At 34.4% G+C, this 18,318-nt stretch overlaps 1 protein-coding gene across 1 annotated transcript in view; it reads right to left on the bottom strand.

Moving 5' to 3' along the window:
- The window catches only part of LOC125610371 (C-Jun-amino-terminal kinase-interacting protein 4-like), a 45,768-nt gene that overhangs the window by 12,898 nt on the left and 14,552 nt on the right, over positions 1 to 18,318 (bottom strand). Inside the window, exon 2 of the mRNA XM_048788959.1 lies at positions 10,221 to 10,341. Within this exon, the coding sequence (XP_048644916.1) occupies positions 10,221 to 10,341 (121 nt within the window). The remainder of the gene's footprint in view (positions 1 to 10,220; positions 10,342 to 18,318) is intronic.

Raw genomic sequence — 18,318 nt, 5'->3', positions numbered from 1 at the left:
GGGGGGGGGCAGTGAGGGATCACAAATACATATAATTCAGTCCTAAAAAGAAATGTAGTACCAATGCATAATACAATATGAATGAACTTTATGCTAAGTGAAAGAAGTGGTCACAAAAGACTCTCTATTGTAAGATTCTGTATGAACTATCTGGGTTATACAAGTCCACAGAAACCAAAAGTAGACTAGAGGTCATCAGGGAGTAGGGGAAGCAGGGAAGTGCTAATAGAGAGAATGCTAATACGTATGGAGTTTCCTTTTGGGGTGATGAAAATGTTCTCGTATTAATAGTGGTGATCATACAACTTTGCAAATATATTAAAAACTTCTGAGTTGTACACTCTATGTGGTGGATCTTATTATATTCTAATTAGATTTCAATTTAGAAGAGTAATGACTAATTTAACCCTTAACACAAACATCAGAAAATTTATCTCCTAATTTAATAATAACCTAAATTACCTCCTAATTTAATAATAACCTATCTTTTAAAGAAAAAGAAGGAAAAACAAATAATAAGGGAATGAAATCTCAACATTTAGTAATGTTGACTAAATTAATGAATATGCAATGATAGGTTTTTTGTTTGTGGGATTTTTTTGCAGTGTTGGGGATAGAATTTAGGCAAGTGCTCTATCATTAACCCATATCCCCAGCCTGCAATTAAGAGTTTCAAAGCAATGATAAAATCAAACCAGAGGAACCTTAGGTTTTTTTTAAAAAAATAACTGTTACATTTTCTTTAAAAGTTCCTCTTTCTGAGGCCAGTGCTGTGGCTCAGTTGTAGAGTGCTCATCTAGCATGGATGAGGCACTGGGTTCAATCCTCAGTACCACATAAAAATAAATGAATAAAATAAAGGTATTATGTCCAACTACAACTAAGAAAAAATATATATAATTTTTAAAAAGGGGTGGGGGTGTGTAACTCAGTGGTAGAGAACTTGCCTAGCAAGTTCAAGACCCTGGATTGAATCCATAGTACCACCCCCCCCAAAAAAAAAAATTATCAGACTGTATATAATTTTCATTATTTGTCTGCTAAAACAACCAGAGTTAGCTTAATATATATCAGCTTATAAACATTTATGAGGACATTATTCATTTAATGTCCTCATAAAAGATGTCATAAATCCAAGGTACATTATTACCCCATTACACTTAAGAGTAGTGTCTATAGTCAGGTGTGGTGGCACACACCTGTAATCCCAGCAGCTCAGGAGGCTGAAGCAGGACGATCAAGAGTTCAAAGCCAGCCTCAGCAATTTATGAGGCCCCAAGTAACTCAGTGAGATGCTGATTCTAAATGAATACAAAAAAAAGCTGGGTATGTGGTCCAGTGGTTAAGTGCCCCTTGATTCATTCCCCAGTACCAAAAAAAAAAAAAGGAAAAAAAAAGACTAGTGTTTATGTCTGTTATGCTGAATGACTTTCTTTAAAAAAATTTTTTTTAATTGGTTCTTTTTAGTTTTATGTGACAGTAGACTGTATTGTGACATACTATATGTAGTATAACTTCCCATTCTTGTGGTTGTACATGATGTGAAGTTACATTCATCCTATACTGAATGACTTTCTGAATGCTATTCTGGCAATTATTCCCTCCTCCCTAACACAACAATTACCTAGACAGAAATGTTAATGACTTTCTGTATTTCTTTATCTGTACTGTGATCTAAATATTATCTTTTTAGGTATGTATACAGTACCAATCATATAAAGATCATAAAATATTATCCTATAACCGATTAATAATACATAAATTATGTATTATATATACACACATGCCAACTGAGATTATGAAATACACTAAGATCATATAATACAAATTCAGAAGCTCTCAATCTTTTCTGAAAATAACTCAGTACAACAACATATCCAATAAATTCAGTTTACTAAGGTTTAAGTCATGTGAGATGGTACAAACATTTTTGAAAAGTACCTTTTAGCACAGGGAAGAGCCATCTCAAGAGTCCTGAATGCCACTAAGGAAACAGTAAAGGAAAAAGGAGGGAAAAAAGAAGGGAAGGGCAGAGCAGAAAAGTCAAGTCAAGTCCTTGGTCAAGGACTATAGAGATCCCAGAAGCCTCAAGTACCATAAAGTTAACCAATGCCTATATTGTTATATTACTTCTGAAATGTATTGCAAGGTCATTTCTTGTTTAAAAGTTCCCATGTGAACCCAAACTTCAAAATAATCTCAGGAAAAATCCTAAAATCTTATCTTCTTGCACATCAAAACAAGCTACAACCTGCCATTAACTGGCAATAAACAAGTTTCTGTTTATCCTACTTATTCCAAAACAAAAAATAACCAATCTGCAAATTTTTTTTTAATCTAATTTTCTAGGGAGGGAAAAAAATGAAATCATGGTACCTAAAAGGAAAAAAGTAGGAGGAGGACAAGAAAAAAATAATCAAAACTCTTTCCCCTTATAATAGCTAATTGAGACAATTTAGCCTCAATTTGAATGCTCTTTCTTTCCATCTTTCCAAAAAGCAAGAGGATGTGATTAAGGCAGGAAGAGCCACCTGCTCTGCCGGCTCAAAATCAGAGCTTACCTCCTTAGATTGATGGCCTTTGCCAAGTTTGGAACACCTTCCATCTCTGTTGTCTTCTGCCCCATCAGACTGCTGATAGGCCTATGGGGGGAAGAAAGAGAAACAGACCTGCTAGAATGCCATATCCAACTCATTATTTGCCTTCCCAAAAGGAATCATTAGTTCTTACTATTCATGGAAGGCAGATAATCCAACTATCTGTTACTGGACTTCAGAAGATTAACTTTGGTCTTTCAGAAATTCTCCTTGAATAATTTACCATTGAAAGTCCCCCAAAATAAGCAAGAATCAAATGCTGACTTCAGAGCAAACAAATCTAAGACAACCACATCAAACAGTAATATAAACCTCTCCTCTACCAACTAAGTCCTTCATCATGTCTTTAAATCTCAACTTTTCAGACAGAAAAATTAATCAATAACATTGTAAAAAATTATAAATATTTTAAAGTGCTCATGAATCAATGATCACATACTGAAAATAGAGTGGAATAACTTCAAAGAATTCCTGGGGATAGGGACTTCTAACAATCTGACACAGTCATGCTTTGAAGATGTCACCTAAGCCATCCACAACAGAAAACTGACTAGCTCTCCTACCTAAAGATTCTATGTAGGGAAAAGCCATGCTTTACTTTAGCACATATTCCTGTGTATTCCTCTATGGTCAAGAAATACTTCCTCATTACCAACAAAAACCAACAAATTCATTTCTTCTAATTTAACCCTCTGAGATTACAGAAACCAAGCTTGGCATCTTTCTTATCTATCATCCCTTTTTATGTTTGAAGAAGAAACTAATTCATTTTTTTTTTCCTGTTCTCTAAGCCCAACTACCAGAAAACCTTTAGTCCTTACTCATAGAATTAATTTTCTGGGTTAGCTCTAGTTCTAGGTATTAATTATAAACTACAATGGTAAGGTTCTCAGTAGACAACACTAGACTACAAAAGTGGAAGAGTGTAAATACAAATAATTAAACATAAAACAGAGCAGAAGACCACAGTATTACCTATGAAGCAGAAGTAATAAAATATTACTATTTGCATAAATTATCTTGTGTCTGCTTTTCTGCTTTCCCTCTTATACACAGACACTTAAAAAAAAAAAAAAACAGAAAATAAATGAAAAAAAAAACAGTCCTTAAACAAAACTTAATTCAATACAGATATTCTTTTTTTTTTGGTATTGGGAGTTGAACTCAACCACTAAGTGATATCTCCAGCCCTTTTTTAGATTTTTATTTAGAGACGGAGTCTTTGCTGAGTTACTTTGGGCCTTGCTAAGTTGCTGAGGCTGGCTTTGAACACAGATCCTCCTGCCTCAGTATGCTGAGTCACTGGGATTACTGAACCCAGGGCCCCATGCATGGTTCTCAAGTGCTCTACCACTAAGCTACAACTTCCAGCCCTTTTTAATATTTTATTTTCACACAAGGTCTCCCTAAGTTGCCCAGACTGGCCCCAAACTTTTGATCCTCCTGCCTCAGCCTCCTGAATAGAGATTTCCAGGCAAGCACTACCATGGCCCGTGGAAGAACAATTTAAATATGGTAACCAGGTAAGTTCAAACCAGTAGTTACAAAGTTTGTTCTGAGTTTCTGGATAGCTAAAATAGAAAATAAAATAGCCATTAAATAATTTTGTCTTTTTTGGTTCTAGGGATCAAACCCAGGGACACTTTACCACTGAGCTACAACCCAGTCAGTTTTGTTGTTGTTGTTGTTGTTGTTTTTAATTTTGAGACAGGACCTTGCTAAGTTGTTGAGGTTGGCCTCAAACTTGCAATCTTCCTGCCTCAGCCTCCCAAGTAGCTGGGATTACAGGCGTGTACCGTCAGTTGACTGTTAAATAATTTTTATTAGAGAAAGAAGGCAGCATTGTTCCTCAGGAAAAATAATAATTGTTAATAGATGGCATTCCTTTTGGATGTTCAATATGTGCAGACATAAAAACGATAAAGATTATGCAACAAGTAAAATACTTACAAAAAAATTAAGGAAAGATACAAATTTATACATACACTCCAACTGCAATGATTAAAAAACATGATATATGTGGAATAAAGACAAGGCCATACACATAACATGCCCCAACCAAAAAACAAACTATGATTTCTTTCACTAGAAGGACCATATCACATTCCTTTGTATAACAAACATACCACAACCAATGTGGAATGCTAGGCATACTGCAGTAGTTTACATTTAAATGTAAAAATTAAAATATTTTTTTATTTTAAAATATTAAAATATTTTTTCTAGTTGTAAATGGACACAATACCTTTATTTTATTTATTTTTATGTGCTGCTGAGGATTGAATGCAGTGCCTCACCCATGCTAGGCAAGCACTCTACCACTGAGCTACAACCAACCCTTACTTTTTTTGGGGGCGGGGGGCACTGGGGATTGAACTCAGGGGGCACTCAACCACTGAGCCCCGGACCCAGCGCCATTTTGCATTTTATTTAGAGACAGGGTCTCACTGAGTTGTTTAATGCCTTGCTTTTGCTGAGGCTGCCTTTGAACTCAAGATCCTCCTGTCTCAGCCTCCCAAGCCGCTAGGATTACAAGTGCGCACCACAGCACCCTGCCACATTTTTAACTGTATAAAAAAGCCTATGTTTATCTGAGACGGACTTAAGATAATATTTGGCTTACAAGATAGAAATACTAAATAAACGACAGAAATGAATATAAAAAGTATTTTTTGACAAAGAACTCCTTACTGTCACACTATGAATGGCAAAGTTCATTAGCTAAAAAGCACCAAACTGGACTTTATAAGTTCACAACTTCCTTATTGCAAACCATCAATATACATTGAAATGTATACCACATATACACTTCAGATTCTTATTTAAGATTCACAAGATGCTAATTACCAATATTGTTTTGTTACTCCCAGATAAGGAATAATATACACCATTTTTTGAGATGCTTTATTCATGTTGGAACAAAATAAAAAATATTTCTTATTAGTTCAGTTTTTAAAGAGAACCAGAAATCTCCAAAATCAAACATTACCACAAAATTGTAATAAGATTTTTTATAAATTCAATTTCTCAACAATGTTATATCATACCACAACCAAATTCCACACTTCAAAAGCTGTAAAATGTGGCCTTTAATTCAGTTCCTCTTTCTTTATATTTTTCTTGCTTCTCAAATAGCTAATAACTGCAACCAAAATTTCTCCGTTTTCAGAACAGAACTTGAGTTCTATTATGGCTACGTTTTAAAAGAGATATATGCCCTAAAACATTCATCAGTTGACATGCTCGGTCTTCTAAAATTAAAGACTCTAACACATTGTACATATATAAATACGGAAACTAGACAAAGTACAGTTGTCATATGGCACTCAATAAATGGTACTAAAGAGAAAAAACTACCTACCTATTCCTTCTTTCCTACAGGTACCACCAACTGTAATTTCAGAGGCCCTGAAATTATGATCCATGAGGTGAGGCTGTAATGAGTTGTAAGTTAAATTAAATATTGGGCTATAATTATTTTAACAAAAATCACTATATTTTTCTTAAAACAATTAATAGTAGATTTTTTAAAAACTAGCCAAAATAGTGGGTTTAGTATTATACAAAACATTACACTATTGGAGCAGTGGCTTGAGAGTCTGATGTGGGAGGACCACTTGAGCCCAGAAGTAAAAGGCCAGTCTGGGCAACACAGTGAGACCCATCTCAAAAGAAAGAAAAAAAATTATGAGGCTGTGATAGAGCATTTGCCAAGCATGTGTAAGGCTCTAGGTTCAATCACTGGCACCACAAAAAAAAAAAAAAAAAAAAAAAAGGGTGAATATAAAAAGAATATATTCTGGGCTGGGGATGTGGTTCAAGCGGTAACGGGCTCGCCTGGCATGTGTGGGGCGCTGGGTTTGATCCTCAGCACCACATAAGATGTTGTGACCACCGAAAACTGAAAAATAAATATTAAAAAATTCTCTCTCTCTCTCTTCTCTCTCAAAAAAAAAATATTCTGACATACATCTACTGAAATTTGTTTCGTCTTCTAAAAAGCAATTTTTCACTGAGCATGTTGGCACATGCCTATTATTACAACTACTCTAGAGCTGAAGCAGAATTTTAAGTTGGAGCCCGACCTGGGCAATTTAGCCAGGCCCTGCCTCAAAGATGTAGCTCACAGAGTATTCTTGGATTTAATCCTACCTCCCCCCAAAAGCACTTTTTCCAAGGCCTATGTTTCCAGTAGTATATGACATTAATGATATAAATGATTATCTTCTACCACTGTCCAAAAAATTAGGGGGTTTGATTCATATTGGAGATTTCAGGGAGAGAAAACTCACAGAATAAAGGAAAAAAATAGTCAAATATTTTCCAAAAATAGGTGGGATTATATTTAAATGTAACAAGATAAAGACTAGGGAGAAAAGTTCAATGTATATACTTAGATTTCATAGCCCCAGTTAAGGATTAGAGGAAAATAGAAGAAAGTGAGATAAAAACAATTAGAAAACACAAAAAGACTCCAAGATCTCAAAAGCAGAGGGAATAAGTTCCAAAGTATTAATAATAGAGAACTCATTTACAGCCTCACTTGGTGAATCAAAAAATTTAGTTATATAAACTCTATATCTGAATGGTCAATTTTACTTAACCAAAGTTGTACGTTCTTTAATTGGTTTTTTTTACATTCATTTTTTAGTTTTTTTAGGTGGACACAATATATTTAATATTTTTATGTGGTGCTGAGGATCGAACCCAGTGCCTCACGCATGCCAGGTGAGCACACTACCACTTAAGCCACATCCCTAGTCCCTCTTTAATTTTTATTTAGACACCAAGATAAATTTCAAAATGGGATAGAGACTCACTGGATAAATTTGTGGGAAGATATATTAATAAGAAAAATAAAGTTTTCAGATCAAATTAAACTCAAGACCTAATTCAATATTTAATATAGAATTTACTCCTTCCTTCCCTAGAGTATTATCAATTTTAAAAGGCACCTAATTTTTAAAAATGTCTTTGAATTACAATAAAAACATGATAATACTTTTTGGAAAGAATAAAGGAAAAAAATAGTCAAATATTTTCCAAAAATAGGTGGGATTATATTTAAATGTAACAAGATAAAGACTAAGGGGAAAAGTTCAATGTACATACTTAGATTTACATACTTAGGATACAACAGAATGTGATGATTTCCAAAAAGTTGAATGTGCCTCACTAGACTGGACACTGAGATAAATAATTCTCCTAAATTGACTATTTACCTTAGTTAAGAAACTGGGTTTTTTTTAATTCTTATTAGAAGGAACACAAAATAAATTTTTAAATCTTAGAATCAAAAGGCTAATATGCCTATGAACAAATGAGTAACTCATTCCATTTACTTTGTTTAAAAAAAAAAAGCAGCAGTATTTTCTCTGAATGTGACAGATATTGTACTATGTATATATGTACTATGATATAAAAAATGCAATTTCAATAAAAGGTGATTCTTCCTCTTTCTTTCCACACAAGCAGATTACTTAATGCATAAATGGATTTTAAATAAGGAATTTCTTTCCAAGTCAAAAGAAAAATGTCTACCAAAAACTTGGCACTTTTTAGAAATCAAGAAAAAATTTAATGTTTTAAACAAATGAAAATTAGATTGACTCTGCCAATTGTGCCTTTAATGTTTGGTTCTAAAAATACTATCTAATACCCAATATGAAAATGAGAATTAAAACATTCTTTTTTTAAATATATTTTTTAGATGTTGATAGACCTTTATTTTATTCATTTATTTATATGTGGTGCTAAGAATTGAACCCAGTACCTCACACATGCTAGGCAAGTGCTCAACCACTGAGCCACAACCCCAGCTCCTAAAACATTATCTTTGCTAGCTAAATTTTCTTTTTTGTTAGAGAACACTCAACCCTTAAAATGTTGCAAAAGCTTGCATTTGCCACAAGACAGTTTTTCCAGATGAGTGGTCCACAGTAATGTGACTCCAGTTATGTAAGAGTGTATGCACCAAGTAGTCTATGTAGAACCTAGAATAGAATCATAGCAGTTGCTCAATGTATTCCATGTTAACCAAGGAAAGGAATATAATTCTAGGTATCTTCAAGCCTAAATTGACATATGATATATGGCTCATTTTATTGGTATTTGTTACAAAATATCTATTAGCTCTCTTCTATGATATTGCTTAATAGTCATATGAATTTTTTTTTAATTCCAGAATGAACTCCAGGTTTCCAGTGATTTTGATTTAGCTCTATTAGGTCCTTTTAGAGGTTTAGAAGACACACACTCAGTTCTCACATACATTCCAAGCCTGGTGGCAAAAGCTACTCATCATGAATGGCAGTCCATTAACAGCAGGTGTCACTAAAGAGCCTCAATGGTTGATGTGGGAAAGAGTAAAACTGCAGACCATCTCTTGTTCCCTGGAATTCTGAAAGTTTACAATGCTGTGATGGAAAAGCAGAGAACTCTCTATTTACCTATGTCAGATATGAAAATAGGTCATGAAGTTTCTCACTTTTCTTTTTGTAGTTTTGACTTGATTAGGTCTATTTTCATTAGCCAAAAAGGGGAAACCAACTTTGAGGTTTGAAACAATTACTTTTTTAATTTTTTATTTTATTTTTTGGTACCAGGAATTGAAACCAGGGTTGCTTTACCATTGAGTCATATCCCCATCCCTTTTTATTTATTTATTTATTTTTGTTACTTTCTGAATCTGGGTTTTTTTTTTTTTTAACAATTTTTCATATCTCTGTTTGTATATAAATTATGTTGACACCCAATTCAAGTCTTCATACATGTACTTTGTATAATGATGTCCATCACATTCCACCATCCTTGCTAATCCCCTGCCCCCTCCCTTTCCCTCCCACCCCTCTTCCCTATCTAGAATTCATCTAATCCTCCCATGCTCTCCCTCCCTACCCCACTATGAATCAGCCTCCTTATATCAGAGAAAGGCCATCCCTTTTTATTTTTGAGACAGGTTCTCACTAATTTGCTTAGTTAGGGCCTCACGAAATTGTTGAGGCTGGCCTCGAACCTGTGATCCTGCGTCAGCTTCCTGAATTGCTGTGATTACAAGTATGTGCCACCATAAACTGCTAAAACAATTATTTTAAAAGTCAAGAATAACATGAAATTATATTAAATTATATTAAAAATAAAATTAATCTGAAAAAAATGGACTTCTGTTCCCTTAAATACCCTTACATTTCAATTAGAAGGGAACAAAAAAAGAGACTTCATTTTTTTATATATACTTTCAAACTTGAGTTTCTCTTACATTTTTAAACTTCAGAAACATACAGAAACAATGCAACTTTGTGTACTTGATCAAAATTAGAAGAAATGATCCACACATACGCACATGCATAATGGATATAGTAAAATATTAACTACAAATGGACTGAAAACTAAATTGAAGATGTGAGTCCTTAAGTATTTTTGATTTAGCCATTTCTGTATACATGGGTACTATGTGAAAAGTGAAGAAAAAGAACTAACCCCAACACCCAGGTCTTACTTTTGAGTCTGGGACAACCATTTTAAGTATATATTTGGAACTCTTTTCAAATGTCAAGGTGAATTATTGTACTATTAGAGTTCACTCTTTAACGTGTATTTATGTGCAGACATATTTTTACTTACTCTGATCAGCATAGTTTTTTGCTTTGAGTTCAAGTTGTCTTGTTTGAGATTCTAGAGATTCCACTCGGGTCTGTAAATCCTTTTTTTCCTGTTCTTGAGAATCTTCAAATTCAATGAATTTCTAATAAAGAACAATACACATTTTCATTAGAGAAATGAAAATCTTTTTTACATTCTCAAATCCTGTGCTTTCTATTATCAAGAATAACAAGTATTAACTACTTACAGAAATCTCAGAATTGTAAATTTAGTTTCTCTATAAAAATTACACCTAAAAACCTCCAAATACAGAAGTATAAATATGACAAAATAACAGTGTTTTCCCTTCATATAATAAGTATTTCAAAGGAAATACACATGTCCTACTACAAACATATAAATCCATTAGCATACTTACATATTCATCTTGAGCACAAAACATGATTTTTAATATATAGTATGTATAATGAAAAATAAGAAAATAATGAAATAATAAAATTTGTTAATGAATTATGTGATTAATAAGCAGTCTTGGGGTTGGGGGTATAGTTCAGTATCTCTTGCCCAACATGCAGGAGACACTGAATTCAATCCAACACAAATAAAATAATAATAAAATAAAAATAAAATCAGTAGTAAGTGCTCTTGATTGCACCTGAACCACAGTGTTTAAATTTCTAAGAAGAGGTCAGGGGCTAGGAATGTCTCCAATAACCAAATTTATAGTTTGTTACACCTATCCTCAAGGAGATAATAGTTAAATGCAATCATTAAATCTCGGTCTTCATCTTACTTGATATATCAACAACATCTGACAACTCATCACTCACTCCTCCTTAAAACACTTTTTTTCTCATTTAGCTTCCAGGATTTTTCCTTGTTAAGAATTTAATTATTCTAAAATTCTACATAGCTGCTCTTCTCAATCCTCTTGACTAGTGCCTTCTTCCCAACTTCTTCACATTGGTCTTTAGACAACTTTTGTCTTCCTTTTTCACTTATTCTTTGATGATCTCATCCATTTTCACGGCATTAAATACTAACCATATGCTGACAAATTTCTATCTCTAGCCCAGACCTGAATTTCAGATTTGAATATACTATAATCTAATGGACATTTTATTTAGATGTTGAATAGTCATTTTTAAAAAATATTTTTAGTTAAAAAAATATTTTTAGTTGTAGATGGACACAATACCTTTAGTGTATTAATTTATTTTTATGTGGTGCTGAGCATTGAACCTAGAGCCTCACACATGCTAGGCAAGCATTCTACTGCTGAACCACAACGCCAGTCCCCTCGAATAGTCATCTTAAACTTAGTATGTCAAAATTAGTGCACATCTGTAATCCCAGCAACTCAGAAGGCTTAGGGAGGAAATCACAAGCTTGAGACCAGCCTGGGCAACTTAGTGAGATCCTATATCAAAATAAAATTAAAAAGAATGAGGGTTTGTATAGCTTTGTCGTAGAGTGCCCCTGGGTTCAATCCCCAGCACCACAGGGGAGGAAAAATTTTACTATCTATGGTCATTTGTTCAGGCCCAAAACTTTAGAGTCAACTTTGACTCTTCTCATTCTCTAATACCTCCTCCTATCCGCAAATCTACCTCAGATCCAATTTTTTTTTTTTTAAGGGTAAAAGCGTAGCATTTATTCAAGTGAGAAGAGACACAGCTTCCACAGGGCAAGAGGGGACCCAAAAGGGTTGCCACTTACGCATACTAGTCTAGGGGCTTATACAGTTACTAGTAGACATACCGACCAATATCTATGATAATCAGGTCTTGGAAAAGTACCAGTGCTATTGGTCAAAATCGATGCTAAACAGGTATGGGAAGATGTTAAGGTTTTGGCAAACCCTTGAATCTGTAGACTTCATTCAGACAGGTCCTGCCTCTCTATTCCCATCATCTGGGACAAAAGAATTGACTGAATTTTTATAATGTTTCTATATTTTATAATTTTTACTTGTAGTTGAATACAATAAACCTTTATTTTATGTATTTTTATGTGGTGCTATGCCTCTCATGTGCTAATTTCTAATTTTTATAATGTTTCATATATTTTATAATGTTTCTTGGAGTGGTCTTTACATTAAAAAAGGCTTAAATGGGGTCCATTACCTATCTTATTCATTCCCCCCCTTCAGAAGAAGTGCCCCTAACTGCCATTAGGGGAAGAAGGGATGACCTCTGCCTACACAGCCTGAAAAGGGGTGTTAAAAAGAGGATGGTAGTCAGGGTCCTTCTACAGAGGTCTATTTAAGGGCCCCCAGTAGGAGTTTGGTTTTGGGTTCCATCTGTAAAGCCATTTGTAGTTTGGGCATCTCACATATCAGGGTAGTCCAGAAGTCTATGGTGGCAGTTGGTGACTGGATAAGATATACAAAGGGCCAGAATGATACTTTCCAAAGGATCCAGGATGAGCCCCCAAAGATGAAACTGGATTTTCAGTCTCTGCAGCTACAGTATTGCAGCAGAGCCCAGCTGCCCACCAGTGCCCCCTTTCCAGGCTCTTGTTTCATGAATCTGAAGGATAAAATCTACAGATGAGCAAGAGTGAATGTAAAAGAGTAAAATTTATTCAAATGAGAAGAGACAGAGCTCCAGTAGGCCAAGAGGGGACCCAAGAAGGGTACCTCCAACCATTTTTTATCATCTCCACCCCCCACCCTTGTCTATGCCACCAATATCTATTGCTTGGATTATTGTTATACAATAGCCTCTTTGTTGGTCTCCTCACTTCCACCTGGGCCTCTACAATACATTCTCAACTAAGTGTTAGGGTGATCCTTTAAAAACTAATTCAGATTAGGGCTGGGGTTATATAACTCAGTGGTAAAGCACTTACCTAGCACATGAGAGGCATAGCACCACATAAAAATACATAAAATAAAGGTTTATTGTATTCAACTACAAGTAAAAATCAACAAAAATTTATTAAAAAAATAAACTAAGATTATTTTCTCCTGCTCAAGACTCTCTGATGTTTTTTATATTCTTCCCCGTAACCCTTACCATGGCCTCCCAGGACCTAGACAATTTGCTCCCGCCATCCCCTTACTTCATTGATGTCATCCCATATTTATTCCTCCTCCTAATTTATCCCTTCTTCTCATTCTCTGATTCAAGGTTCTAGCAGTTTTTTCAACACTCTGAGCCTTTGCATTTGCTTCCTGCTGCTTGGAAATTTCATCTTCCAGATATCCAAATGGCTTGCTCCCTCCTCACCCTCCTTTATGTCCTAACTCAATGACACTTTCTTTAAAAACAAGCAAATAAACAAACAAGACCTTAGCAAGATCTTCTTTGGCCATCCTACTTAAGACTGTAATAATCATTCCCTATCTCCCCTCTCTGCTTATTTCCTCCAGAGCACTTCTCTCCATCTAGCATGTTATATATTTCAGTAATTTTTCTTATTTATTATGTGCCTGTCCTCAATAGAATGTAGGCTCCATGAAAGCAAGGACATTTGTTTTATTCACTGCTACAATCCTGGTACAAAAAATGATGACAGAACATAGCATATTTTCCAATATTTGTTAAATGAAGGAACCAATAAATGAATAAAACTTTGAGTAATCTGAAATCCATATAGAAAAATATTATAAGTCATACACAAAACAAATTTGGCTTCTCTAAATATACACCAATTTTAACGTTCAATTTTCAGTCCATTATCTATGTTATTTGTCCTCAAGCTTTTCAATCACTATAGAGAAAAAAAATAATTTTTTTTCCCACACACATTGCCTTCCTTTGGGGAAATTCCTCTACCCAGTTTCATATTAATTATATTAATCATGTAATCTGATTGGTACTGACTCCATCTCCCTAAGGGGAAATGATCTAGACTGGTTAAGGTTCTTTCTGGGACATCTACCAGTTATTAGAAAAAATACTACCTGTTATGGCTCAGATACAATTTGTCCCTATCAAAATTCATTTTGAAATCTGATTCTCAGTGTAGCAGTGTTGGAAGGTAATAGGACCTTTAAGAGGGAATTAGATTGTTAAATTGGATAAAATACCTTTGTTATATAAGGACACTGCTCTTGAGGAATTGGATTAGTCAATCCAAGAGCAAGATGTAAAGCAAGTGAGGCAGTCCCTCATATTTTGTCTCTTCCACACATGCCCACTTGCCCTTCCACTTTGGGACATGAATTGAAGCAAAACAAAGCCCTCACCAACTGCCCATCTTGGATTTCCAAATGCCACTAGAACTGTGAGCCAAAATAACTTCTTTTCTTTATGAATTATCCCATCTCAGATATTATGTTACAGCAATAGAAAGCAAACTTAAGACACCACCTTCTCCTCCTCTGGAAGCTTAAAACTTCTAAGAACTTAGCACATGTAAGCTCCAGACTGATCTCTTATTCCAACATACAAAGAGAGCAATCCTGAGAAAAAAGACAATATAGAAGAAAACAAAAGAGAAAGAAGAAAAATTCAAATTGTGTGTGTGTTTTAATTATATAAACCAGTAGATTTCTTCTTAACATCAATTTGTTCGAGCTGGTTTCTATCACAAGAATGTGAAACATCCTAACATAGTCATCTGCTTTCCCTCAAAGGTCATCTGATCCTATCTTTTCCTGATTTTTAAAGCTTGAAACCTACAACCTCTAAAACATTGGTCTTTAATCATTTGAGAATCCACAGTTCCATTTGGAAATTTGATACATCTATAAATCATGTTTCCCCATTAAAAGATGCCCTTACCCACCCCAAACTCTATTTCCCTTAGGAGGCTCAATGACCTCTGAAATCTTTCTACAAACCCCATGTAAAATAAAGCAATACAAACAAACAAACAAACAAAAAAACAGGTTTAAACAACAGGTTTAGAACCTCTGTCCTGTATTTTTCTTTCTTTTTAAACATTTTTTTTTAGTTGTAGAGGGATACACAATATCTTTATCAATTTATTTTTTATGTGGTGCTGAGGATAGAACCAGTGCCTTGCACATGCTAGAAAGCACTGTCACTGAGCTACAGTCCCAGCTCTGTCTTATACTTTTCTATAAGAATATTCCATATTTGTGAGGCTTCTGCAAAAATCCAATGAAAAGCCATTCTTTAGTTATCCAGAATATTAATCTAAAGATGACTATATATAGGAGAAGTAAAGGTTTATAGTAAACATAAAGAGAAGGAAATTGATAAGTTATTCATTAATTCATGAGCTTCTACTAGCTAATTACTATATGCCAGATGAGTATCTTACTATCTATCCCTGCCTTCAGAAAAGCTACAATCGAATGCAGGCAGAAGCTATAAGTTAACATTAAATAAAAAAGCATCAACTATGAGGTGTGCTAAGTTATTTCAATACTTTGTCTATATATATAAGTAAAAAGTAACAAATAAGAAAACATAATTACTTTATGACCTGCTTTGAAAATGATGTTCCTGGGCTAGGGCTGTAGCTCAGTGGCAGAGTGCTTGCCTAGCATGTGTGAGGCACTGGATTTAATCCTAGCACCACATACATACATACATACATACACATACATACATACATAATCTGAAACTCAAAAAGAAAAGAAAAAGATATTCCCAGTCAGCCGAGGTAGCACATGCCTGTAATCCTCCCCAGTGACTCGAGGTTGTTTGTGTGTGCGTCTATGAATAAAATACCATTTTACAGAAAACAGATGCTTACCAAGTAACACTTAAAATGCTGTGTTATTAAACTGCTAACAAAAAACTTTACTGCTACTCTGCTTATTCAGAATTCCTTTCCGACTGATAAGAGAAACACCACAATGGATGCACGGCTCATGTCTGCTACGCTTCTTAGGCACCCAGTTTGGCTGCAGAAAAACTTGAATAATCACTGTTTAGCAGTCACTATTCAATATAAGCTTACTCTACGGTTATTACTTACAATACCAAGATAATTCAAGCTTCAAATTTTTTCACAGTTTGTAATACTGGGGCTTTACATCTGTATCACTTTAAGTAAAGATGGAAAAAAAAAGAAAAAAAATTTTTTGATGATGTCATAGACCACCAGGACTATTTATCTCTAAACAGAAATCTTTTTTCTACAATTTCCTTTCATGGGAAAAGGCTGGAAATAATGAAAATGAAAATATTCCAAAGTAACTCATACTTCTAGGCCTTTCCTTAAAACAAATTAAAACAGATAAATGTAGAGACTCTAAATGAAATACTATTTGTGTTTTCTTTCTTCATCCAAGTAGTAACTCTTAAACTTTTTGGAATTATGAACTCCTTTTAAAATATAATGAAAACAGATCCTTTCCCCCAGAAAGATAAACATAAAACAAAACTATACAATTTCAGTGCATCTTCAAGCTCAAAAGACTTTTTCCCCATTTATAAAGATTATAAATATGGATTTTTATTGGTGCTTTATAGTTATACAAAATTTTAGGATTCATTTTGACATGATTATACAAACATGGAATATAATTTGTTCCAATTCAGTCCCCAGTACTTCCCTATTCCCTCCTCTGCTCCTACCTGTTGTTCCCTTTCCTCTACTCTGCAGGTCTTCTTTCTATTTATTTAATAAATTAGTGCTTTATAGATACACATAAAGGTAAAATTCACTGCAGTATATTCATACATGTACATAGTATAGTTTGGTCAATTTTATTCCACCATTCCTCCCTAAATGTTGATTTTTATAAAATTATTTTTTAAAGAATTCTCTCTATTCTTGAAAAACTCTAATTTTAAATGTGTATTACACTGTGGGTAGTAGAGTGCCTGCTTGGCATCTGTGAAGCTCTAGGTTCTACCCCCACCACCAAAAAACCAAAAAGTAGATTATGTTTTTGTTTGGAATGAAAATGCTTTAAATTCTTTAAAATGCTAATCACTAGAGGCATCTTTTATAAATTTTAATTTATTTCTTTTTTCTAATAAGTTATATGTGACAGCAGAATGCTCTTTGATCATTAATCACAAATGGAGCACAATTTTTGACTTCTCTGTACCCAAAGTAAGGTCACACCATTCATGCAATCATACATGTACCTAGGGAATGATGTCCATCTCATTTCAACATCTTTCCCATCCCCATTCCTCCCACTACCCCTCTTTTCCCCACCCCATCCAAAGTTCCTCCACTCATCCAAGCCCCGCCCCCCCCATTATGGATTAGCATCTACTTATCAGATAAAACATTTGGCCTTTGGTTTTTTGGGAGCTTACTTTGCTTAGCATGATACTCTCTAACTCCATCCATTTACCTGCAAATGCCATAATTTTATTCTCTTTTATTGTTGAGTAATACTCCATTGTGTATTTATACCACAGTTTCTTTATCCATTCAACTACTGAAAGTAATCTAGGTTGGTTTCACAGTTTGACTACAGTGAATTGTGCTGCTATGAACGTTGATGTGGCTGTATTACTGTAGTATGTTGTTTTTAAGTCTTCTGGGTATAGACTAAGAAGTGGGATAGCTGGGTCAAATGGTGGTTCCATTCCAAGTTCACTAGAGGCATCTTGATCACACTTGGCACTGAAAGTTTAGTAGGCTAAACTTCTTAATAGCTTTCAAAGAGTAATTTAAAAACAAGTAACAAGTGACCTAAGTATGCTAAATGGTTAAGCAAGATAAAAATCAATCAAATAGGCAAATTTGAGGTCAATGTTTTATGAAATATCATTGACAATACAGCTATCTCAGAAAAAAGAGTTTCTTGAAGGTAGAGTAACTTAGGAAACAGAACAGTGCTGACAATACTCCCTCTATATTCAAGGGTTCAGCATCTGTGGATTCAAACAACTGCAGTCAAAATCTGGAAGCTAGGTGTGGTGGTGTATGCCATAATCTCAGCAACTCAGGATGAAGCAGGAGGATCACAAGTTCAAGGCCAGCCAGAGCAACTTAAAAAGGCTCTAAGCAACTTAGTGAGACCTTGTCTTAAAATTAAAAAAATAAAAAGGAGTGAGGAAGTAGCTCAGTGGTAAAATGCCCTGGGTTCAATTTCCACTGTCCCCCCCGCCCAAAAAAAACTGCATCTGTACTGAACACAGACTTCTATTCCTTGTCATTATTCCCTATAGTCTTAACATTTTTTTTACATAGAATTTATATTGAATCCAATATCATAAGTAATAAAGAG

This window comes from Marmota marmota, unplaced genomic scaffold (genome assembly GCF_001458135.2).
Source record: "Marmota marmota marmota unplaced genomic scaffold, marMar, whole genome shotgun sequence".
In the NCBI taxonomy this organism is placed as follows: Eukaryota; Metazoa; Chordata; class Mammalia; order Rodentia; family Sciuridae; genus Marmota; species Marmota marmota.
This window is presented reverse-complemented; position numbering and strand designations above follow the sequence as displayed.